General features: G+C 50.1%; 1 protein-coding gene and 1 long non-coding RNA gene across 2 annotated transcripts; one reads left to right on the top strand and one right to left on the bottom strand.

The window, feature by feature from the left end:
• Positions 1-727: 727 nt before the first annotated feature.
• On the bottom strand, positions 728-12,684 carry LOC135977773 (uncharacterized). The gene is made up of 3 exons (XR_010595217.1): positions 12,578-12,684; positions 11,074-11,192; positions 728-1,004 (listed from the first exon to the last, which is right to left on the bottom strand). It is a non-coding gene; the product is annotated as an uncharacterized LOC135977773 (long non-coding RNA).
• Positions 12,685-18,214: 5,530 nt separating this feature from the next.
• LOC135977772 (uncharacterized) lies at positions 18,215-20,714 on the top strand. The gene is made up of 2 exons (XM_065579013.1): positions 18,215-19,150; positions 20,145-20,714. Exons 1-2 carry the CDS (start codon positions 18,574-18,576, stop codon positions 20,618-20,620), a joined length of 1,053 nt encoding a protein of 350 aa, XP_065435085.1. The 5' UTR covers positions 18,215-18,573; the 3' UTR covers positions 20,621-20,714.
• The last annotated feature ends 4,087 nt before the right edge of the window (positions 20,715-24,801 follow it).

The raw sequence follows: 24,801 nt of genomic DNA, 5'->3' as shown, positions 1-24,801 counted from the left end.
ACCTCATCGATCCTGGTGGGAGCAGCTCCGGATGCTACCCCCTTCCCAGTAATGGCCTCAAGGGACATATTGGAATCCCTATACTGCCTATTGTCAGCAGTTCTCTAGGTCCCAGCCCCATCCCATTGGGATGACAGGGAGACCCAAACTTCCCCTCCCCAGCAGCAAGAGGAAACATTTCAGGAACAGCAGTCCAGGGCAGACAAAGAAGCCACATCTCAGACCTCCTTCCCAGATGAGGCCCTGATGCCTTTCTGCTAGTTCATGATTTTTGCCAGTTCCAGGACCACATTAAGCCAGTGCCAGAATCTGCAGATACCACTGGAAGATCTTGGAGAACTCCAACACAAGCTGCTGGATATTCTGCACTCTGTGACGCCATCAGGAGTCACCTTTCCCATTAATGAGGCTCTATGGGAACCCACTAGAACCATCTGGCAAATCCCAGCTACGGTGACACCCACTTGTAGGAGGGCTAACAAATAATACTATGTCCCCTCCAAGGACTCTGAATTGCTGTTTTCCAACCTCTCTTTGTTGATGTGGTGAACACCATTACAAATCCACCCCATATGACAGAGACCAAAAGCATCTGGACCCCACTAGGCTGGAAGGCCTATTCATCAGCTATGCTGCAATTCCTCTATGCAAATTACCCAGCATTTATGGCCAAATACTTTACCAACTATACATAATTTGAGTCATTTATTGAATGCCTTCACTCGGATCAAAGAGAACAATTCCAGGCAATTGTTGCTGAGGGTCAGTTGTTGGCAAGAATGTCTTTGCAGGCAGCTCTTGATGATACAGACACTGCATCTCTGTGGCGGCAGTTCTGTGCCGGGCTTCCTGGCTGATATTGTCTGGCTTCCCCAGGGAAATTCAGAATACAGTTGAGGCTCTTCAATTTGGCAGATGAAAGTTGTTTGCAGAGAACACTGACAAGTCATTAAATCCCCTTAAAGATTCCAGGACCATATTATGCACTTTGGGCATCTACACTCCTGCAAACAAACAGAGATTCAGTGGATCACCAATGGCTCAAAAATCCCTTTCATACTTATACCTCAGCTCACAGAGTCAGCGAGATTGGTGCATTCATGGCAGCCCCTCCCCACACCCCCTTTCAATGTTTCACAAGGAGAAGGTCTCCTTCCGACTGCATCCCAGCTTTCTCCCTAACGTGACTTCCAATTTTCACCTGAATCAGACCATATAGCTGCCAGTTTTCTTCCCAAAACCACATACTTCCCACCAGGAGACAGTTCTCCACACTCCAGATGTCAGGAGGGCAGAAGCCTTCTACCTCGACAGAACTAAACCAGTTCACAAATCCAATAGACTATTCATTTTGATTGCAGATAGATTTAAGGGATTTGTCATTTCCATCCAGAGACTTTTGAATCACAACTTGATACCAAGCTGTCGCCATTACACTCCCTATCAGTATTTTGGCACATTCAACCAGATCACAGTCTACATCTATAGATCTACTTTAAAATGTGCCCATTTCAGACAGCTGCAGGACCGATATGTGGTCTTCAGTAGATATTTTCGCTAGACACTATGCATTAGTCGATGTCTCCAGGTCTGATGCTGCAGTCAGCAACGCAATTTTCTCTTCTGTTCTGGACTCCATTCCAAAGCTTCTTCCTCCTACTGGGGATACTGCTCAGAAATCACCCTGAGCGGTAGTAGGGATAGGACTTGAAGAAGAAAAAGGGGTTACTCCCCCTGTGTAGTAACTGTAGTTCTTTGAGATGTGTCCCCCTCTGGATGCCCCACTACCCGTCCGCCTCCCCTCTGCTTCAGAGTTTCTGCTCAGACTTGGTGGTGCAGAAGGAACTCAGCGGACTGTTTGGCCATGCAGCCTGATATGGCCTAGACCAGGGGTTCTCAAACTGGGGTCAGGACCCCTCAGGGAGTCGCGAGGTTATTACATGGGAGGTCGTGAGCTGTCAACCTCCACCCCAAATCCCGGTTTGCCTCCAGCATTTATAATGGTTAATTTAAAAAAAATAAATTTTAATTTATAGGGGAGGGGGTCGCACTCAGAAGCTTGCTATGTGAAAGGGGTCACCAGTACAAAAGTTTGAGAGCCACTGGCCTAGATGCAGGGCACAAGGGGCACACGCAGGCCCAGTGTGGTGCACCCCTAGGGACACACCCTCTAGAAGAACTACAGGTACTGCACAGGAGAGTAACCCCTTCTTTTGGTTTCGTGGGTTTCCTTAAAGCTGATTTGACTTGTGATGTGCTGCCACTTTGCTTTAATCTGATTCACATGCAGCAGTTCACAGAGAAAATCAAGTTCACCCAGGGCTCCATGTCTAAACTCTAAGCACAAGATTATGATATTGTGCTGCCATTACAAAATGAGATTAGGCCCAGCTCCACAAAGGGACGTTGGCCCGACGGTCTGAATACACAACAGGAGTTAGGCACAGTGATGCTGAGCGTCACAACACTTCACTTCTAGGCACCTAGAAAAATCACTGGGATTCACAAAGCCTGAGTTAGGCACCTGAGCTCCTGCACAACAAATGGGGGAGAGACTGACGCCTTAGACTGTGAGTCACAAAACCCTGCAGAAGGCAGGTGTGACATACCCAGGGGACAATCTAGACTAGTGCGTAGCTGTGTCACCCTTTCCCCCTAACCTGGGGTTCCCTTTTCACTGCTTTGCTGCTGTACGCACCAGTCAGGACTGCACACAAACAGCCTCCAGCATGCAAGTCCCTCCCAGCTACGTCTGTGTGTGTGCAGCAGCCAGCCAGTAGGGTTGCCAGGCAGCCAGTTTTCCACCAGAACGCCTGGTCGAAAAGGGCCCCTGGTGGCTCTGGTGGACTGTTAAAAGTCCAGTCGGCGGTGCAGCAGGGGCTTGGGACTAAGGCAGGCTCCTTGCCTGCCCCACCGCCACGTGGCTCCTAGAAGTGGCCACTAAGTCCCTGTGGCCCCTAAGTGCTCCAATGTGTAGAGGGTACAGTGACCAATGTGTAGAGCTGCAGGACCACCCATGTGCCCAGAGGCTGCAGGGTCTTGGCAGCTGCTTCCTCGCAGCTGCAGTAACTGCAGCTGGAACCCCGCACCCCTCATCCCTGGCCCCACCCCAGAGCCTGCACCCCCCAGGCCAGAGTCCTCGCCTCCCCCTCCAATCCTCTGCCCCAGCCCGGTGAAAGTGAATGAGGGTGAAGAAGAGTGAGCAACGATTGGAGAGGGGCATGAAGCAAGCAGAGGCGGGGCCTCGAAGAAGAGAGAGGACAGGGCAGAGGTGTTCTGTTTTGTGTGATTAGAAATTTGGCAATCCTACCAGCCAGCCACACCTTGGTTATATTTCAGGGTGTTCCCCCAGCAATATCTGTCCTGTAATGCCAAGCCCTCTCTGCACAAGACAAATTCATAAAAAGTCCATATTTCTTTAAAAGAAATAATATGCACAATTTGTTACACCAAATTGAGTTTCCCAGACACTTCAATTTAATCACACTCGATTAGATATAACAATTAAACAAGTTTATTAACTACAAAGAGAGTGATTTTAAGTGAATACAAGTAAGGAGGCATAAACGTCCAAAATGGTTAGAAGAAAAATGACGATAAAACACAATTGGCGCCTAACTTAACAAATTGTGTTACATTCAAAGCAAAGCTCTCAACAGTCTTACTGGCCAAATTTCATCCAGGATCTAGTCTTCTGTTTAATGGCTGCTTCCTTTGTCCCTTCTCTTACCGTGCATAGAGTAGGGTTACCATACGTCTGGATTTTCCCGGACATGTCCGGCTTTTTGGGCTCCAAATCCCCGTCCGGGGGGAAATTCCCAAAAGCCGGACATGTCCGGGAAAATCGGGACATGCGGGCCGGCGGCCGGCGGTGCCGGGCCGGGGGCTCGGGAGCCAGCGGTGCCGGGCCGGGGGCTCGGGGGCCGGCGGCTCGGGGGCCGGAGGTCGGCCAGGCCGGGCCGGGGGCTTGGGGGACGGAGGTCGGCCGGGCCGGGCCGGGGGCTCGGGGGACGGCGGTCGGCGAGGCTGGGCCGGGGGTGCTCGGCCGGGGGCCGGCAGTGCTGGGCGGGCCGGAGGTGCTCGGCCGGGGGCCGGCAGTGCTGGGCGGGCCGGAGGTGCTCGGCTGGGGGCCGGGCCGGGGACTGGCAGTGCTGGGTGGGCCGACCCTAGGGTTACCATATTTTGAGCCTCCAAAAGGAGGACACTCCACGGGGCCCCGCCCATGCCCCCCCGCCCCAACTCTGCCCCTTCCCCAAAGTCCCCGCCCCAACTCCGCCCCCTCCCCTGCTTCCCACGAATATTTGATTCACGGGAAGCCTGAAGCAGGTAAGGAGGGTGTGGGGGGAGGAGGCGCGTCTCCAGCCTGGGTCGGCTAGGGTTACCATTCGTCCGGATTTACCCGGACATGTCCTCCTTTTTGTGCTAAAAATAGCGTCCGGGGGGAATTTGTAAATCACTCAAAATGTCCGGGATTTCCCCCCCCCTCTCCCCCCCCGGCAGAGAAGAGCGAGCGGCTGGGAGGGCTGCAGGAAAGTCACGGGCTGGACTCCGGAGCAGCTGTAGAGGAGCTCCTCCTCCTCCCTCCCTCCCTGCATTCTGAGCCGGCAGCTCCTCCCCGGCAGCCCCGCGCCCGACTCCAGCAGCACTGTGCAGGGCCAGGGACCGTGTTGTGTGTTGTGCTGGGGAGCGCAGCCACATCTCCGGCTCGCGCAGAGCCCAACACCCTGTTCTGAGCAGCAGGGTAAGGGGGCCAGGGGGGCAGGAGAAGGGGCAGGGAGGTTCTGGAGGGGGCAGTCAAGAAACGGGGGGGGTCGGGAGTTCGGGGGGGGCTTTTTGGGGGGAGTGGAGAAAGTTTTGGGCAGTCAGGGTACAGGTGGGGGTAGGGTCCTGGGGGGCAGTTGGGGGGGGGTCTTAGGAAGGAGCAGTTAGGGGATAAGGAACAGGGAGGCTTAGGTAGGAGGTGGGGTTCTGGAGGGCAGTTAGGAGCAGGGGTCCCAGGAGGGGGCAGTCAGGGGACAAGGAGCGGGAGGGGTGGGGGGTTGGGAGTTCTGGGGGGGAGCTGTCAGGGAGCAGGAGTGGGGAGAGGGATCGGAGCAGTCAGGGGACAGGGAGCAGAGGGGTTTAGATGGGTTGGGAGTTCTGGGGGGGGGGCTGTCAGGGGGTGGGGAGTGGTTGGATGGGGCGTGGGAGTCCCAGGGGTCTGTCTGGGGGTGGGGGTGTGGATAAGGGTTGGGGCAGTCAGGGGACAAGAGGCAGGGAGGCTTAGATAGGGGGTGGAGTCCTGGGGGGCAGTTAGGGGCAGGGGTCCCAGGAGGGGGCAGTCAGGGGACAAGGAACGGGGGGAGGGTTGAGGGTTCTGGGGGGTGGGAGGTGGGAGGGACAGGGGTGGGGCTCCTCCCGTCCTCTGTTTTGCTTGCTGAAATATGGTAACCCTAGCTAAGCAGAACTCAAGTTTTACTATATAGTCTGCAGTCAATCAGGAAGTAGGGGGGAATGGGAACAGAGACTGTGGGTGGGGGAATTGGGATCATGTTTTGCTAAGGGCAGGAATGGGAACAGGGAATGGGAACAGGAACAGGGACACAGGCAAGGCTCTGTGGTGTCAGAGCTGGGAAGGGGGACACTAGGGTACGTCTTCACTACGCGCCGTATCGGCGGGTAGCAATCGATTTATCTGGGATCGATATATCGATCCCCGAACGTGCACACCGTCGACTCCGGAACTCCACCAGAGTGAGCGGCGGTAGTGCAGTTGACGGGGGAGCCACGGCCACCGATCCCGTGCTGTCTGGACCCCAGGTAATTCGATCCAAGATACTTCGACTTCAGCTATGCTATTCACGTAGCTGAAGTTGCGTATCTTGGATTGAGAAGGAAACTGGAATCATGCTTCCTGGAAGTTCATCGAATTGTTTGCACCTTCGGACTTTGGGTATTGTTACTCTCTGTTCATGCGAGAAGGACCAGGGAAGTGAGAGGGTGAAGGAATAAGCCCCCTAACAATGTTCCCTCAGTTATTGCCAGGCATGAATGTACATTAGCCTACTCAGTTTTGAATTACACAGAGCATCAGCATCCCTCCCTCCCCCTTTTCCAGTACGATGTCCATCATTCACTTGGTGAGGAAAGCTTCCTTGTCCATCGTGATTACCCCGCATTGCCTCCCCGTAACTCACATTTCCAGGTGTGTGGGGAACCATGTTTGGCCTGCTGGGTGCACAGCTCGGCCCCAGTTACATTTGTCTGCCTATTGACTGATCTTCCTTCAGTGGCTCCCGAAGGCCTCTCGATGAAGTGTCAGACAAATGTCTGCTCTATTTCTATCAGTGTCATAGCTTTCAACAACACTGAATCCGATAAGATACAATGTCTTGGCAGATGGTATCCAAGCCATCAGAGTGTTCTTCTCCTTAAAGTATTGAGTCAGGGTAAATGGTGATTCTGAATTGCTTTATATGGCGTATTCTGTATTATTGATTCTATCTAAATAATCTTCATTCCTGGGGAGTGAAGATTCTTGGTAATCAGAATGCAGGTCAAGATAAAACCCATACAGTTTATCTGATTTTTATTTATCTTGCCTCTTGTTAGGTGTTGAGGTTGGGGGTTCTGTCGAAAGCAGCTGTGTGTGTTACATACTGTGAGAATGTTCTTGACTTGTAATATTTATAACATACCCATACGTGTTCATATTAGGGGTCAGGAATGTACCAGCTGGGGGAAGGATAGGATTGGAAATTTAGTTGAAATTTCAGATATTTAGTGGTTTGGTTTGGTTTAATATTTATATAACACATTCGTCTAGTGTGTGTTTTTTCTAATATTAAACCTGACACAAAGTTAACAGAGTTGTCAGTTTGAGATGCTTTGAAGGGAAGGATTTTCATGAGAACAAGGGACACTTCGGTACCCAACTCCCACTATTTAAATTTGAGAAGGCTCTGAATAGAGATTGACTGAAACATATTTTTAAGGACTTTATTTGAGTGTTAGAGTAGAAGCTCCCAGGTTATTTACTGTCTATTCATTTCTGCTTGTTTGTTTGTACCGCGATCCTGCCCAAATTTTGTAAATCTCATTAATTCCTAATATAGACTGAAAGTGCATACTATTCAGAGTGTCTATGTTCAGGGGAGTTCTCATCGCTCACTTTCTCCTTGTTTCAGGGAGGAGCAGAGCCACAAGACACCAAGGTAAGTTCAGGGCCGCCCAGAGGATTCAGGGGGCCTGGGGCAAAGCAATTTTGGGGGCCCCTTCCATAAAAAAAAGTTGCAATACTATAGAATACTATATTCTCGTGGGGACCCCTGTGGCCATGGGGCAAATTGCCCCATTTGCCTCCCCCCACCCCCCGGGTGGCCCTGGGAAAAATAAACATTTAAAAACCTTCCACATCTCAGCACAAACTCAGTTTTGAGAAAACTTCTTTTCAAGTCACCTTTACAAGGTATCACTGGTTCTCAGCATCAGCTAGTGCTAAAAGGCACTAAAAGGGTTGGGAAAATATTTTCCGTCAAAACTTTTTTTGGATCGAAAACTTAGGGGTTTTTAAAAAGCAGAAAAAATCACGGACAATGTCTGCTTTCCTTCAAAATTTGTTGTGGTTTTTTTTTAATTGAAAAGCTGAAATTAGTCTGCCAAAACCTGAACATGGTTTGGGGTTTCAGAAATGTGTGGCCAAATATTTGCTGCTTGCTGTGTTTGATTGTTTAAAGAAACAATAACAAATTCTGCTTAAAAAAAATCCAAAACTTTTGAACCACCTCAGCTTGTGACCAAACGCCTGAGCCCATCCAGTCAGAGATTCTTCCAGGTTTCTGATACTCTGCTGGCTTCCTTGACTCATATCTGTCTCCAGAACTTTGGGTTCATTTAGATTAGAACATAAGAAAGGCCGTACTGGGTCAGACCAAAGGTCCGTCCAGCCCAGTATCCTGTCTACCGACAGTGGCCAATGCCAAGTGCCCCAGAGGAAGTGAACCTAACACGTAATGATCAAGTGATCTCTCTCCTGCCATCCATCTCCACCCTCTGACAAACAGAGGCTAGGGACACCATTTGAGAAGTGAAAGGGATGGTAGCCCTAAGGGAAAAGATAACAGCTTGACTCATTGTGTTAAATAGCTGTCTGCAAGCCTCCAACTGCTGAATGAGCTTTAGGGTAGGGAAGGCTGTGCCTCCCCAAACAGCCTGGCCCTGCCCCCTATCTGACCCCCACCCACTTCCTGCCCCCCAACTGCCCCCTCAGAATCCCTGACCTATCCTTCTCCTTGTCCCCCCAACGCCCTCCCCAACCAGATGGATCAGACTGAGTAGGTTCCAAAACCTCTTGGAGGCTCTTACCTTGTAAACTGGGACGTCTGTTTTCTAGTAAAATCAGTAAAAGGAAAGGAGAAAACTCGAAAGAGGCTCCTGCTCGCACTCAAATACGTGAACCCTAATATTCTCTTAGGCCTCAAAGAGAGACCTCGAGAAGGAGACTTGCTGAAGCAAAGCCACAGGGGTCTCTGAGGTTTCCCTGGTCCTGCGCCCCTGTCCTGCCTGGCTGATGTCAGCATCTCTCTCTGAGGTCACCACCTCCCTAACACCTTTGACCAATAGGCTGAGGTCCTGCAAAAGGCCTTTGTGATGTCACTGCCACACCCACCCATCCCGTGAAGTGCTAATCACCTGCTGCTGAACAGACACTTTGAAGGTTTGAGCTACTCTCTACAGATCACCCCACTCAATGCGTCTTCATTCTAGGAAGCAAGCCGGCTAGACGGTAAAACATCAGAGGCTGCTCTCAATGCTACACTCAGTGTTTCCAAAATTAGTAGACTTTATGGCCAGAAGAGACCTTTAGAGCATCGCATCTAACCCCCTGCATATCATGGGCTTCCTGTATAGTACAATAGTTACTTTTTGGGCACACACATTCCAGAAAGGCATCTAGTCTTCAATCAATGACATCAAGAGATGGAGAATCCACCACTTTCCCATTTAGTGAGTGCCAGGGGGCTCCATTTCCACTTCCACTAGCTCCCCATTTACAGTGAGCCAGAGCAGTACCTGCAGCAGGGAGCGGGAGTTGCTGATGGCCCCGCAACCCAGTGAAGTGGGTTGCGGGGAAGTTGAGATCTTGCCCCAAGTCATCCCAGACACTAATGCCAAGCCACAGGATGGCAGCATCTAGTGTCAGTGGAGTCCGAACACTATTTGAACCCCACAGTTTTCGATGAACTTCCCACAAGGGGAGGTGATGAGCACCCCCAGCAGCACACACACACACACCACTCCTGGTGGTGGGAGGGGAACAGGAGAAAGGACAAAAGAAGTAAGAGATGAAGAGAAAGGAAGGAGGGATGGAGGAAAAGGTAAAACAAAAAGGACAAACCCTAATGTCCCCAGTGATTCTACGGCACAAAATCCAAGGGATGGAATAAAATTCTGCCATCTTAAACTACTGTTTTCCATGCCTAGAATTCAGCTGGCACCACGTGGATCAGACTGAGCAGCTGCCAAAACCTCTTGGAGGCTCTTACCTTCTAAACAGGGACGTCTGTTTTCTAGTAAAATCAGTAAAAGGAAAGGAGAAAACTCGAAAGAGGCTCCTGCACGTACTCACGTACGTGAACCCTAATACTCTCTCAGTCCTCAAAGAGAGACCTCGAGAAGGAGACTTGCTGAAGCAAAGCCACAGGGGTCTCTGAGGTTTCCCTGGCCCTGTGCTCCTGTCCTGCCAGGCTGATGTCAGCATCTCTCTCTGAGGTCACCACCTCCCTAACACATTTGACCAATAAGCTGACATCCTGCAAAAGGCCTTTGTGATGTCACTGCCACACCCAACCAAACCCTGAAGTGCTAATGTCCTGCTGCTGGCCTGACACTTTGAAGGTTTGAGGTTGTCATAACTATAAAGGGAAGGGTAACAGCTGTCCTGTGTACAGTACTATAAAATCCTCCTGGCCAGAGACTCCAAAATCCTTTTCCCTGTAAAGGGTTAAGAAGCTCAGGTAACCTGGCTGGCATCTGACCTAAAGGACCAATAAGGGGACAAGATACTTTCAAATCTTGGGGAGGGGAAGGCTTTTGTTTGTGTTCTTTGTTTGTGTGGGTGTTCGCCCTCGGGACTGAGAGGGACCAGACATCAATCCAGGTTCTCCACATCTTTCTAAACAAGTCTCTCCTATTTCAAACAAGGCGTGTTAGTTTTCCTTTGTTTTCTCAACTTGTAAATGTACCTTTTACTAGAGTGTTTATCTTTGTTTGCTGTACTTTGAACCTAAGACTAGAGGGGAGTCCTCTGAGCTCTTTAAGTTTGATTACCCTGTAAGGTTAATTTCCATACTGATTTTACAGAGATGATTTTTACCTTTTTCTTTAACTAAAAGCCTTATTTTTAAGAACCTGATTGATTTTTCCTTGTTTTAAGATCCAAGGAGTTTGGATCTTGATTCACCAGGAGTTGGTGGGAGGAAGGAGGGGAATGGTTAATTTCTCCTTCTTTTAGATCCAAGGGGGTTGGATCTGTATTCACCAGAAGTTGGTGGGAGGAAGGAAGGGGGACAGTTTATTTCTCCTTGTTTTAAGATCCAAGGGGTTTGGATCTGTATTCACCAGGGAATTGCTGAAAGGTTTCTCAAGGCTACCCAGGGGAGGATGGTGGTTAAGCTTACAAGTTTTCATGCAGGCCCATACATTTGTACCCTAAACTTCAAAGTGGGGATACAGCCTTGACACAGGTACTCTCTGTGGATCACCCCACTCAATGCGTCTTCATTCTAGGAAGCAAGCCGGCTAGACAGTAAAACATCACAGGCTGCTCCCAATACTACACTCAGTGTTTCCAAAATTTGTAGACTTTATGGCCACAAGAGACCTTTAGAGCATCTCATCTAAGCCCCTGCATATCATAGGCCTCCTGTATAGTACAATAGTTACTTTTTGGGCGCACACATTCCAGAAAGGCATCTAGTCTTCATTCAATGACATCAAGAGATGGAGAATCCACCACTTTCCCTTTTAGTGAGTGCCAGGGGGCTCCATTTCCCCTTCCACTAGCTCGCCATTTACAGGGAGACAGAGCAGTACCTGCAGCAGGGAGCGGGAGTTGCTGAAGGCCTCAGAGGCGCAGCCCCTGCAGTGTCTCAGGCACCTGGCGCAAGTGGCGGATGATGCGGGTGCATCACTTTTGCCGTGACGTCCTCCTGCTGCAAGGGAACGAGAACCTGTCAGAGACTCAAACGCCCCGAGGAATCAGGGGGAATTAAGGACACCGGGAACCAGCAGTATTTCCACTCAGCACCTGCCCACCACTGAGGGATGAATTCACCTCCTGAACCCCAGAATGGAGTCTTCTTGTCCTTTCTAGTAACCTCCAGTGCCAAATCCCCTCCTTGAAGGGTGAGCTGCTGCTACCTCCCTCTCAGTGCCCTTGACAGATGTTCCACCACCAAACCACAGCTCAAGTTATCAGAACCCTCTTCTCCACCCCCACCCAGGTTGGCCAGGGAGGCGGCTCTAGCAGGGGTGGCAGGAGGGATTCTGCCAGCAGTGAAGTGGGTTCCGGGGAGGTTGAGATCTTGCCCCAAGTCATCCCAGACACCAATGCTAATCCACACGATGGCAGCATCTAGTGTCAGTGGAGTCCAAGCACTATTTCAACCACACAGGTTTGGATGAACTCCCCACAAAGGGAGGTGAAGAGCACCCCCAGCAACACACAAACACACACACACACACAAACCACTCCCGGTGGTGGGAGGGGAACAGGAGAAAGGACAAAAGAAGTAAGAGATGAAGAGAAAGGAAGGAGGGAGGGAGGAAAAGGTAAAACGAAAAGGACAAACCCTAATGTCCCCAGTGATTCTACGGGACAAAATCCCAGGGAGGGAATAAAATTCTGCCAGCTTGAACTAGTGTTTTCCATGCTTAGAATTCAGCTGGCACCAGGTGGATCAGACTGAACAGGATACAAACCTCTCCGAGGCACTTACTTTCCTCAAAGAGAGACCTCAAGGAGGAGACTTGCTGAAGCAAAGCCAGAGGGGTCTCTGAGCTTTCCCTGGCCCTCATGTCAGCATCTCTCTCTGATGTCAGCATCTCTCTCTGAGGTCACCACCTCCCTAACACATTTGACCAATAAGCTGACGTCCTGCAAAAGGCCTTTGTGATGTCACTGCCACACCCAACCAAACCCTGAAGTGCTAATGTCCTCCTGCTGGCCTGACACTTTGAAGGTTTGAGCTACTCTGTGTGAATCACCCCACTCAATGGGTCTTCATTCTAGGAAGCAAGCCGGCTAGACAATAAAACATCAGAGGCTGCTCCCAATGCTACACTCCGTGTTTCCAAAATTACTACACTTTATGGCCAGAAGAGACCTTTAGAGCATCTAATCTAAGCCCCTGCATATCATGGGCTTCCTGTATAGTACAATAGTTACTTTTTGGGTACAAACATTCCAGAAAGGTATCTAGTCTAAATTAAATGACATTAAGAGATGGAGAATCCATCACTTTCCCTTTTAGTGAGTGCCAGGGGGTTCCATTTCCCCTTCCACTAGCTCCCCATTTACAGTGAGCCAGAGCAGTACCTGCAGCAGGGAGCGGGAGTTCCTGAAGGCCTCAGAGGCGCAGCCCCTGCAGTGTCTCAGGCACGTGGCGTAAGTGCAGGATGATGCGGAGCTGGTGCATCATTTTGGCCGTGACGTCCTCCTGCTGCAAGGGAACGAGAACCTGTCAGAGACTCAAACGCCCCGAGGAATCAGGGGGAATTAAGGGAACCTGGAACCAGCAGCATTTCCACCCAGCACCTGCCCATCAATGAGAGATGAATTCACCTCCTGAACCCCAAAATGGAGTCTTCTTGTCCTTTCTAGAAACCTCCAGAGCCAACCCCCCTCCTTGTAGGGTGAGCTCCTGCTACCTCCTGCTCAGTGCCCCTCACAGATATTCCACCTCCAAACCACAGCTCAAGTCATCAGAACCCTCTTCTCCACCCCGACACAGGTTGGGCTGGGAGGCGGCTCTAACAGGGTGTGCAGGAGGGATTCTGACAGCAGTGAAGTGGGTTGCAGGGAGGTTGAGATCTTGACCCAAGTCATCCCAGACACTAATGCTAAGTCACACAATGGCAGCATCTACTGTCAGTGGGGTCCAAGCACTATTTCAACCCCACAGTTTTGGATCAACTCCCCACAAGGGGAGGAGAAGAGAACCATCAGCACCACACACACACACACACACACACACACACACACACACACACACACACACACACACACACACACACACACACACACACACACACACACACACACACACACACACACACACACACACACACACACACACACACACCACTCCTGGTGGTGTGAGGGGAACAAGAGAAAGGACAAAAGAAGTAAGAGATGAAGAGAAAGGAAGGAGGGATGGAGGAAAAGGGAAAAGGAAAAGGACAAACCCTAATGTCCCCATGTCGGACATCAGGAATGGTAACATACATAAGCCAGTATGTGAACACTTCAATCTCCCTGGTCATTCTATTACAGATTTAAAAGTCACTATCATTGAACAAAAAAAACTTCAGAAACAGACTTCAAAGAGAAACAGCAGAACTAAAATTCATTTGCAAATTCAACACCATTAATCTGGGCTTGAATAGGGACTGGGAGTGGCTGGCTCACTACAGAAGCAGCTTTTCCTCTCCTGGAATTGACACCTCCTCATCTATTATTGGGAGTGGACTACATCCACCCTGATTTTTGAATTGGCCCTGTCAACACTGGTTCTCCACTTGTGAAGTAACTCCCTGCTCTCCATGTGTCAGTATATAATGCCTGCATCTGTAACTTTCACTCTATGCATCCGAAGAAGTGAGGTTTTTACTCACGAAAGCTTATGCCCAAATAAATCTGTTAGTCTTTAAGGTGCCACCAGACTCCTTGTTGTTTTTGTAGATACAGACTAACATGGCTACCCCCTGATACTTGACACCATCTTCCTCTCCAAATGCAAACAGATGGACATCATACCAAAGGGACTGAAGGTAAAAAATCCATTGCAATCAACATACTACACTGAGTATGGTGAGAGATTGTGCCACACACTCTCTCAAAGAAACTGAGGAACCACCTGATCAGCATCCTGTACAGCAGACAGGAGAAGATCAAGAATGAGCTCTCAGAACTGGAGACTCTCATACAATACCAGCCTTCTACACAAACTTCCACGTGGCTGGACTTTACAAAAATGAGACAAGCCATTTACAATGCACACTTCACTTCTCTACAGAGGAAAAAGGACTGTAAGTTATCTAAACTAATACCTGCCACTAGGGGCTATAACAATGGTACCCTCAACTCATCTAACAACATTGTCAATCTTTCCAACCACACGCTTAGCCCAGCAGAAGAGTCTGTCCTATCTCGGGGACTCTCTTTCTGTCCCACCGTCCCCACGAACATGATACAGTTCTGCGGTGATCTGGAAGCCTACTTTCCTCGTCTCCGACTCAAGGAATATTTTCAACGCACCACTGAACAGTGCACTGACCCACAGGAACCCTCCTACCAACACTACAAAAAGAAGAATTCTGCGTGGACTCATCCTGACGGTCGAAATGACAGACTGGACCTCTACATAGAGTGTTTCCGCAGACGTGCACAGGCTGAAATTGTGGACAAACAACATCACTTGTCCCATAACCTCAGCCGTACAGAACGCAATGCCATCCACAGCCTTAGAAACAACTCTGACATTATCATCAAAGGGGCTGACAAAGGAGGTGCTGTAGTCATAATGAACAGGTCAGATTATGAACAGGAGGCTGCCAGGCAACTCTCCAAGACCACATTCTACAGGCCACTATCCTCTGATCCCACTGAGGAATACCAAAAGAAACTACACCATCTGCTCAAGAAACTCCCAGCTATAGTACGGGAACAAATCTACATGGACACACCCCCAGAACCCCGACCAGGGGTATTCTATCTGCTACCCAAGATCCATAAACCCGGAAACCCTGGACGCCCCATCATCTCAGGCATTGGCACTCTGACGGCAGGATTATCTGGCTATTTGGCCTCTCTCCTCAGGCCCTATGCTACCAGCACTCCCAGCTATCTTCGAGACACCACCAACTTCCTGAGGAAACTACAATGCATTGATGTTCTTCCTGGAAACACCATCCTGGCCACCATGCATGTAGAAGCACTTTATACCAATATTCTACATGAGGATGGACTACAAGCTGTCAGGAACAGTATCCCTGATGAGGCCACAGCAAGCCTGGTGGCTGAGCTTTGTGACTTTGTCCTCACCCACAACCACTTCAGATTTGGGGACAACTTATACCTTCAAGTCAGTGGCACTGCTATGGGTACTCGCATGGCCCCACAGTATGCCAACATTTTTATGGCTGACTTAGAACAACGCTTCCTCAGCTCTCGTCCCCTAGTGCCCCTCCTCTACTTGCCCTACATTGACGACATCTTCATCATATGGACCCACGGAAAGGAGGCCCTTGAAGAATTCCACCTGGACTTCAACAATTTCCACCCCACCATCAACCTCAGCCTGGACCAGTCCACACAAGAGATCCACTTCCTGGACACTACAGTACAAATAAGTGATGGTCACATAAACACCACCCTATACCGGAAACCTACTGACCGCTAAACATACCTACATGCCTCCGGCTTCCATCCAAGACACATCACACGATCCATTGTCTACAGCCAAGCCCTAAGATACAACCAAATTTGCTCCAACCCCTCAGACAGAGACAAACACCTACAAGATCTTTATCAAGCATTCGTAAAACTACAATACCCACCTGGGGAAGTGAGGAAACAGATTGACAGAGCAAGACGGGTACCCAGAAATCACCTACTACAGGACAGGCCCAACAAGGACAATAACAGAACACCACTGGCCATCACATACAGCCCCCAGCTAAAACCTCTCCAGCGCATTATCCACGATCTACAACCTATCCTGGAAAATGATCCCTTACTCTCACAGACCTTGGGAGGCAGGCCAGTCCTCGCTTACAGACAACCCCCCAACCTGAAGCAAATACTCACCAGCAACTACACACCACACCACAGAAACACCAACCCAGGAACCTATCCCCATAGCAAACCTCGTTGCCTACTCTGTCCCCATATCTACTCTGGCAACAGCATCAGAGGACCCAACCACATCAGCCACACCATCAGGGACTCATTCACCTGCACATCCACTAATGTCATATATGCCATCATGTGCCAGCAATGCCCCTCTCCCATGTACATTGGCCAAACCGGACAGTCCCTCCGCAAAAGAATAAATGGACACAAATCGGACATCAGGAGTGGTAACATACATAAGCCAGTATGTGAACACTTCAATCTCCCTGGTCATTCTATTACAGATTTAAAAGTCACTATCATTGAACAAAAAAACTTCAGAAACAGACTTCAAAGAGAAACAGCAGAACTAAAATTCATTTGCAAATTCAACACCATTAATCTGGGCTTGAATAGGGACTGGGAGTGGCTGGCTCACTACAGAAGCAGCTTTTCCTCTCCTGGAATTGACACCTCCTCATCTATTATTTGGAGTGGACTACATCCACCCTGATTTTTGAATTGGCCCTGTCAACACTGGTTCTCCACTTGTGAAGTAACTCCCTGCTCTCCATGTGTCAGTATATAATGCCTGCATCTGTAACTTTCACTCTATGCATCCGAAGAAGTGAGGTTTTTACTCACGAAAGCTTATGCCCAAATAAATCTGTTAGTCTTTAAGGTGCCACCAGACTCCTTGTTGTTTTCCTAATATCCCCAGTGATTCTACGGGACAAAATCCCAGGGAGGGAATAAAATTCTGCCACCTTAAACTAGTGTTTTCCATGCCTAGAATTCAGATGGCACCAGGTGGGTCAGCCTGAACAGGTTACAAACCTCTCCGAGGCACTTACTTTCTCAACAGGGACTTCTGTTTTCTAGTAAAATGGGTAAAAGGAAAGGAGAAAACTCGAAAGAGGCTCCTGCTCACACTCACATATGTGAACCCTAATACTCTCTCAGTCCTCAAAGAGAGCTCGAGAAGGAGACTTGCTGAAGCAAAGCCACAGGGGTCTCTGAGGTTTCCCTGGCCCTGCGCCCCTGTTTTGCCTGGCTGATGTGAGCATCTCTCTCTGAGGTCACCACCTCCCTAACAACTTTGACCAATAGGCTGAGCTCCTGCAAAAGGCCTTTGTGATGTCACTGCCACACCCACCCATCCCCTGAAGTGCTAATATCCTGCTGCTGGCCTGACACTTTGGAGGTTTGAGCTACTCTCTGTGGATCACCCCACTCAATGCGTCTTCATTCTAGGAAGCAAGCCGGTTAGACAGTAAAACATTAGAGGCTGCTCCCAATGCTACACTCAGTGTTTCCAAAATTAATACACTTTATGGCCAGAAGAGACCTTTAGAGCATCTCATCTAACCCCCTGCATATCATAGGCTTCCTGTATAGGACAATAGTTACTTTTTGGGCACAAACATTCCAGAAACGCATCTAGTTTCATTCAATGACTTCAAGAGATGGAGAATCCACCACTTTCCCTTTCACTGAGTGCCAGGGGGCTCCATTTCCCCTTCCACTAGCTCCCCATTTACAGTGAGCCAGAGCAGTACCTGCAACAGAGAGCGGGAGTTGCTGAAGGCCTCAGAGGCACAACCCCTGCAGTGTCTCAGGCACCTGGCGCAAGTGATGGATGATGCGGAGCTGGTGCCTCACTTTGGCCGTGACGCCCTCCTGCTGCAAGGGAATGAGAACCTGTCAGACTCAAACGCCCCGAGGAATCAGGGGGAATTAAGGGCACCTGGAACCAGCAGTATTTCCACTCAGCACCTGCCCACCGCTGAGGGATGAATTCACCTCCTGAATCCCAGAATGGAGTCTTCTTGTCCTTTCTAGTAACCTCCAGTGCCAATCCCCCTCCTTCTAGGGTGAGCTCCTGCTACCTCCCCCTCAGTGTCCTTGACAGCTGTTCCACCTCCAAACCACAGCTTAAGTCATCAGAAACCTCTTCTAGACCCCCACCAAGGTTGGGCTGGGAGGCGGGTCTAGCAGTGGGGGCAGGAGGGATTCTGGCAGCAGTGAAGTGGGTTGCGGGGAGGTTGAGATCTTGCCCAAGTCATCCAAGACACTAACGCTAAGGCCTGGTCTACACTAGGTGTTTATGTCGAAGTTAGCGCCGTTACATCGAATTAACCCTGCACCCGTCCACACTGCGATGCTATTTAGTTCGACATAGAGGTCTCTTTAATTCGACTTCTGTACTCCTCCCCGACGAGGGGAGTAGCGCCAAATTCGACATGGCCATGTCGAATTAGGCTAGGTGTGGATGGAAATCGACGCTAATAGCTCCGGGAGCTATCCCACAGTGCACCACTCTGTTGACGCTCTGGACAGCAGTGCGAGCTCGTATGCTCTGACCAGCCACACAGGAAAAGCCCCGGGAAAATTTGAATTGGAATTCCTTTTCCTGTCTGGCCAGTTTGAATCTCATTTCCTGTCTGGACATCGTGGCGAGCACAGCAGCACTGGCAACGATGCAGAGCTCTCCAGCAGTGATGGCCGTGCAGTCTGTGAATAGAAAGAGGGCCCCAGCATGGACTGATCGGGAAGTCTTGGATCTCATCGCTGTGTGGGGCGATGAGTCCGTGCTTTCCGAGCTGCGATCCAAAAGACGGAATGCAAAGATCTACGAGAAGATCTCTAAAGACATGGCAGAGAGAGGATACAGCCGGGATGCAACGCAGTGCCGCGTGAAAATCAAGGAGCTGAGACAAGGCTACCAGAAGACCAAAGAGGCAAACGGACGCTCCGGATCCCATCCCCAGACATCCCGTTTCTATGAGGCACTGCATTCCATCCTCGGTGCGGCCGCCACCACTACCCCACCAGTGACCGTGGACTCTGAGGATGGGGTAGTGTCCACGGCCGGTTCCTCGGACATGTTAGGGGACGTGGAAGATGAGGAAGGAGATGAGGAGGGCGAGGCAGTCGGCAGCGCTCACAACGCTGATTTCCCCGACAGCCAGGATCTCTTCATCACCCTTACAGAGATCCCCTACGAAGCGTCCCCAGCCGTTACCCCGGACACAGAATCTGGTGAAGGATCAGCCAGTAAGTGTTGTAAACATCTAAACATTTATTTTTAACAAAACAGGAATATTAACAATTTAAAGAATGGGTTGTTCATGATTAGTGTGCCCTATGCGCTTAACGGTTTAGTCATGGGCAGTGCAAGTTTTGAAAAAAAATCTAGCAATGTCCGGTTTTCAGTGATTGTCCTGCACAAGCCGCTCTACTGTTTATTCCCTGCTACTGCAGCTACAGTAAAATGCGGTCTATATGTCCGGGGATAGAGCAGTAGTCCTCCTGGGATATCTCCACGAAGCTCTCCTGGAGGTAACTTGAAAGCCGTTCCATGAGGTTCCTGGGGAGAGCGGCCTTATTGGGTCCTCCGAAGTACGAGACGTTGCCGCGCCACGAGACTATCACGTACTCGGGAATCATTGCTCTGCATAGCAGGGCGGCATACGGCCCTGGTCTTTGGAGGCTTTCCCGGAGCATTCTCTGTCTGTCGCTCTCAGAGATCCTCATCAGGGTGATGTCGCCCATGGTGACCTGCTTTTAATTAGGTAGGGGAATGTTAGTGTTGGGACTGCTTTCCCGTTCCTTGACAGAACTGTAACCGCTGGTTTTTAGCCACGCGGTGGAGGCGGGAGAGGGGCAGCCGAAAGGGATCGTTCCCGGGGACAGCCGCGAGGGGGTGGGACAGGGGCAGAGTTCCCGCTTGCCGGATTGCTGGCTGCAGGAACTGACATAGCTTTAAATGTGAAATGAGGCCAGTGGTAATCTAAAAGTTTTAAACTGCCACAAGTGTACGGCTTACCATGTCTGCCTGCAACAGAAATTCCGTTGTGCTGCCCCGCTTCTCAAATGTGCTGTGCAAGACCCCAGGCACTGAATGCGAAGGCCGAAAATTCGACCTTGTGCTGAGTGCGCATGTGATAGGTGCTGTGCATGGTCTTGTTCACAGAGAAAGACTATGTTCTTTGTTCACAACTACATTTTTCTTTCTGAGGAATTCACTCCCTTTTTCCCATTTCCACAGCCCCATCTGTGACTGTCTCACAACCTAGCCTGGAATCACACTCCCAGAGGCTAGCGCGGATTAGGCGTAGGAAGAGGAGGACACGGGAGGACATGTTCTCTGAGCTTATGGCCTGTTCCCAAGCCCAGGCAGCACAGCAGACCCAGTGGCGGGAGAACTTGACCCGAATGCACCAAGCCAACATGGATCGGGAGGAGAGGTGGCGGCAGGAAGACCAGCAGGCGACTCAAACGCTGCTTGGACTACTGAGGGAGCAAACGGACACGCTCCGGCGCCTTGTGGATGTTCTGCAGGAACGGAGGCAGGAGGACAGAGCCCCGCTGCAGTCCATCTATAACCGCCCTCCCCTGCCACCAAGTCCCATACCCACCTCACCCAAAGTGCAAAGAAGGAGAGGCGGCAGAGTCCCTGCTAACTCTCACTCCACCCCTGCAGAGAGCTCTAGTAGCAGAAGGCTCTCATTTCCCAAAATTTGAACAGTTCTTTCCTTCCCGCCTGACACAAGCCCCCGTCCAAGTTTCACCTCCCAATGCCATGTGTAGTTGATAATAAAAAATATGTTTCTGTAAACTACTGTTTCAATCATGTTCTTTTGGAGGAGGATGGGAAAGGGGGTTGGTAATTGGACAGGACAGTCACCTTTGGCAGGGTACATAGTCGGGGGCAGGCACAGCAGCAGGGCACATACACAGTGCAGTGATGCAGTGACTAGTTACCCTGGTTAGTCTGGGAGGTTGTTTTCATGTTATGTGGTGGGGGGTGGGTTGCTCTGTGACTTTGTGGCAGGGGAGGGCAGTTACAGATCTTAAGCGGCGGTCCTTAGGCAGGATCACAGAGCCACACAGCAGGGGATCTGTAACCGTCCTCCCCCTGCCACAAAGTCACATAGACCCCCCCATACACACAGTCCCGATCAGGAGGGGTGACAGGCTCCGTTGAAACAACCATCCCACTGCAGCGGAGCCTGTCAATCCTTGAGTTTAGAAGCTGCATTCGCGTCACTACACTACACCCGCTCCGCACCACAGTCTGCGTCCCAGTTTTAAAAAATTCCCGCGAAAACAGTATTAAAGAAAACGGTGTGCTTTAACAAAGTTGAACTATTTTTATTTCGCAACGTGTGTTGGAAGGGGGGTGAAGGGGGTATGTAACTGGATAGGATAGTCAACATTACCTGGGTAAAGAAACGGGGGCAGGTTTAGCTTCTCAGTACACAAACTTTAAAGTCACAGGTTACCCTGCTCACTGAGGAACTTTGCTTTCAAAGCCTCCCGGATGCACAGCGCGTCCCGCTGGTCTCTTCTAATCGCCCGGCTGTCTGGCTGTGAGTAATCAGCAGCCAGGCTATTTTCCTCAACCTCCCACCCCGCCATAAAGGTCTCCCCCTTGCTCTCACAGAGATTGTGGAGCACACAGCAAGCTGCTATAACAATGGGGATATTGGTTTCGCTGAGATCACAGCGAGTCAGTAAGCTTCTCCATCTCCCCTTGAGACGGCCAAAAGCACACTCCACCACCATTCTGCACTTGCTCAGCCGGTAGTTGAAGAGTTCTTTTTCAGTGTCCAGGGCGCCAGTATAGGGCTTCATGAGCCAGGGCATTAGCGGGTAGGCTGGGTCCCCGAGGATGACTATAGGCATCTCCACATCCCCAACAGTTATTTTGTGGTCCGGGAAGTAAATACCTTGTTGCAGCCGTCTAAACAGACCAGAGTTCCTGAAAACACGAGCGTCATGAACCTTGCCCGGCCATCCCACGTAGATGTTGGTAAAACGTCCCCTGTGGTCCACCAGTGCTTGCAGCACCATGGAAAAGTAGCCCTTTCGGTTAATGTACTGGGTGGCCTGGTGGTCCGGTGCCAGGATAGGGATGTGAGTTCCATCTATGGCCCCACCGCAGTTTGGGAATCCCATCGCTGCGAAGCCATCTATGATCGCCTCCACGTTTCCCAGGGTCACTACCTTTGGCAGCAGTACATCAACGATTGCCTTGGCTACTTGCATCACAACAACCCCCATGGTAGATTTGCCCACCCCAAACTGGTTCGCGACTGACCGGTAGCTGTCTGGCGTTGCAAGCTTCCAGAGGGCTATGGCCACTCGCTTCTGTACACTCAGTGCAGCTCGCAACCGGGTGTCCTTGCGCTTCAGGGCAGGGGACAGCAACTCACAAAGTTCAAGGAAAGTTCCCTTCCGCATGCGAAAGTTTCGCAGCCACTGGGATTCATCCCAGACCTGCAGCACTATGCGGTCCCACCACTCAGTGCTTGTTTCCCGTGCCCAGAATCGCCGTTCCACGGCATCAACATGACCCATTGCCACCGCGATGTCCTCGGCGCTGGGTCCCCTGCTTTCTGACAGGTCCGTGCTACTCTCAGACTTCAGGACATCACCGCGGTGCCGTAGCCTCCTTGCCTGACTTTTCTGCATCTGCCTCAGGGAAACCTGTATGATAAGCTGCGAGGCGTTGAGAGCGGCCACAACTGCAGCGATGGTCGCAGCGTGCTCCATGCTCGCAGTGCTGTGGCGTCCGCGCTGTCAATGACTGGAAAAGTGCGCGAAATGATTTCCCGCCGGCGCTTTCAGGGAGGGAGGGCAGGAGTGATGGACGGATGACGACAGTTACCCAAAAGCACCCTCGACACATTTTGTTACCCAGAAGGCATTGCCGGCTACACCCAGAATTCCAATGGGCAGAGGGGACTGCGGGAACTGTGGGATAGCTGACCACAGTGCACCGCTTCGAATGTCGACGCTTTCACCATTAGTGTGGACGCACAAAGTCGAATTACTGTCCTTAGTGTGGACACACACGTTCGACTTTGCAATATCGATTACAAAAATTCGATGCAAGTAAAATCGAACTACTCTCGTAGTGTAGACAAGGCCTAAGCCACAGGATGGCAGCATCTAGTGTCTGTGGAGTCCAAGCACTATTTCAACCCCACAGTTTTGGATGAACTTCCCACAAGAGGAGGTGAAGATCATCCCCAGCAACACACACACACACACACACACACACACACACACACACACACACACACACACACACACACACACACACACACACACACCACTCCTGGTGGTGGGAGGGGAACAGGAGAAAGGACAAAAGAAGTAAGAGATGAAGAGAAAGGAAGGAGGGATGGTGGAAAAGGTAAAACGAAAAGGACAAACCCTAATGTCCCCAGTGATTCCACGGGACAAAATCCCAGGGAGGGAATAAAATTCTGCCACCTTGAGCTAGTGTTTTCCATGCCTAGAATTCAGCTGGCACCAGGTGGATCAGACTGAAAAGGTTACAAACCTCTCCGAGGCTCTTACCTTCTTAACAGGGACGTCTGTTTTCTAATAAAATCAGTAAAAGGAAAGGAGAAAACTCGAAAGAGGCTCCTGCACGCACTCACGTACGTGAACCCTAATACTCTCTCAGTCCTCAAAGAGAGACCTCGAGAAGGAGACTTGCTGAAGCAAAGCCACAGGGGTCTCTGAGGTTTCCCTGGCCCTGTGCTCCTGTCCTGCCAGGCTGATGTCAGCATCTCTCTCTGAGGTCACCACCTCCCTAACACATTTGACCAATAAGCTGACATCCTGCAAAAGGCCTTTGTGATGTCACTGCCACACCCAACCAAACCCTGAAGTGCTAATGTCCTGCTGCTGGCCTGACACTTTGAAGGTTTGAGGTTGTCATAACTATAAAGGGAAGGGTAACAGCTGTCCTGTGTACAGTACTATAAAATCCCTCCTGGCCAGAGACTCCAAAATCCTTTTCCCTGTAAAGGGTTAAGAAGCTCAGGTAACCTGGCTGGCATCTGACCTAAAGGACCAATAAGGGGACAAGATACTTTCAAATCTTGGGGAGGGGAAGGCTTTTGTTTGTGTTCTTTGTTTGTGTGGGTGTTCGCCCTCGGGACTGAGAGGGACCAGACATCAATCCAGGTTCTCCACATCTTTCTAAACAAGTCTCTCCTATTTCAAACAGGGCGTGTTAGTTTTCCTTTCTTTTCTCAACTTGTAAATGTACCTTTTACTAGAGTGTTTATCTTTGTTTGCTGTACTTTGAACCTAAGACTAGAGGGGAGTCCTCTGAGCTCTTTAAGTTTGATTACCCTGTAAGGTTAATTTCCATACTGATTTTACAGAGATGATTTTTACCTTTTTCTTTAATTAAAAGCCTTATTTTTAAGAACCTGATTGATTTTTCCTTGTTTTAAGATCCAAGGAGTTTGGATCTTGATTCACCAGGACTTGGTGGGAGGAAGGAGGGGGGATGGTTAATTTCTCCTTGTTTTAAGATCCAAGGGGTTTGGATCTGTATTCACCAGGGAATTGGTGAAAGGTTTCTCAAGGCTACCCAGGGAAGGAAATTAGCCTTGGGATGGTGGTTAAGCTTAGAAGTTTTCATGCAGGCCCCTACATTTGTACCCTAAACTTCAAAGTGGGCATTCAGCCTTGACACAGGTACTCTCTGTGGATCACCCGACTCAATGTGTCTTCTTTCTAGGAAGCAAGCCGGCTAGACAGTAAAAGATCAGAGGCTGCTCCCAATACTACTGTTTCCAAAATTTGTAGACTTTATGGCCACAAGAGACCTTTAGAGCATCTCATCTAAGCCCCTGCATATCATAGGCCTCCTGTATAGTACAATAGTTACTTTT

Source organism: Chrysemys picta, unplaced genomic scaffold (genome assembly GCF_011386835.1).
Source record: "Chrysemys picta bellii isolate R12L10 unplaced genomic scaffold, ASM1138683v2 scaf34, whole genome shotgun sequence".
Taxonomy (NCBI): domain Eukaryota; kingdom Metazoa; phylum Chordata; order Testudines; family Emydidae; genus Chrysemys; species Chrysemys picta.
This window is presented reverse-complemented; position numbering and strand designations above follow the sequence as displayed.

Coding starts and splice junctions, on each gene's coding strand:
- LOC135977772 (XM_065579013.1), top strand. CDS start 18,574: ATGCAGAGCTCTCCAGCAGTGATGGCCGTGCAGTCTGTGAATAGAAAG. Junction 19,151..20,144: donor ATCTGGTGAAGGATCAGCCA/GTAAGTGTTGTA, acceptor CCATTTCCACAG/CCCCATCTGTGACTGTCTCA.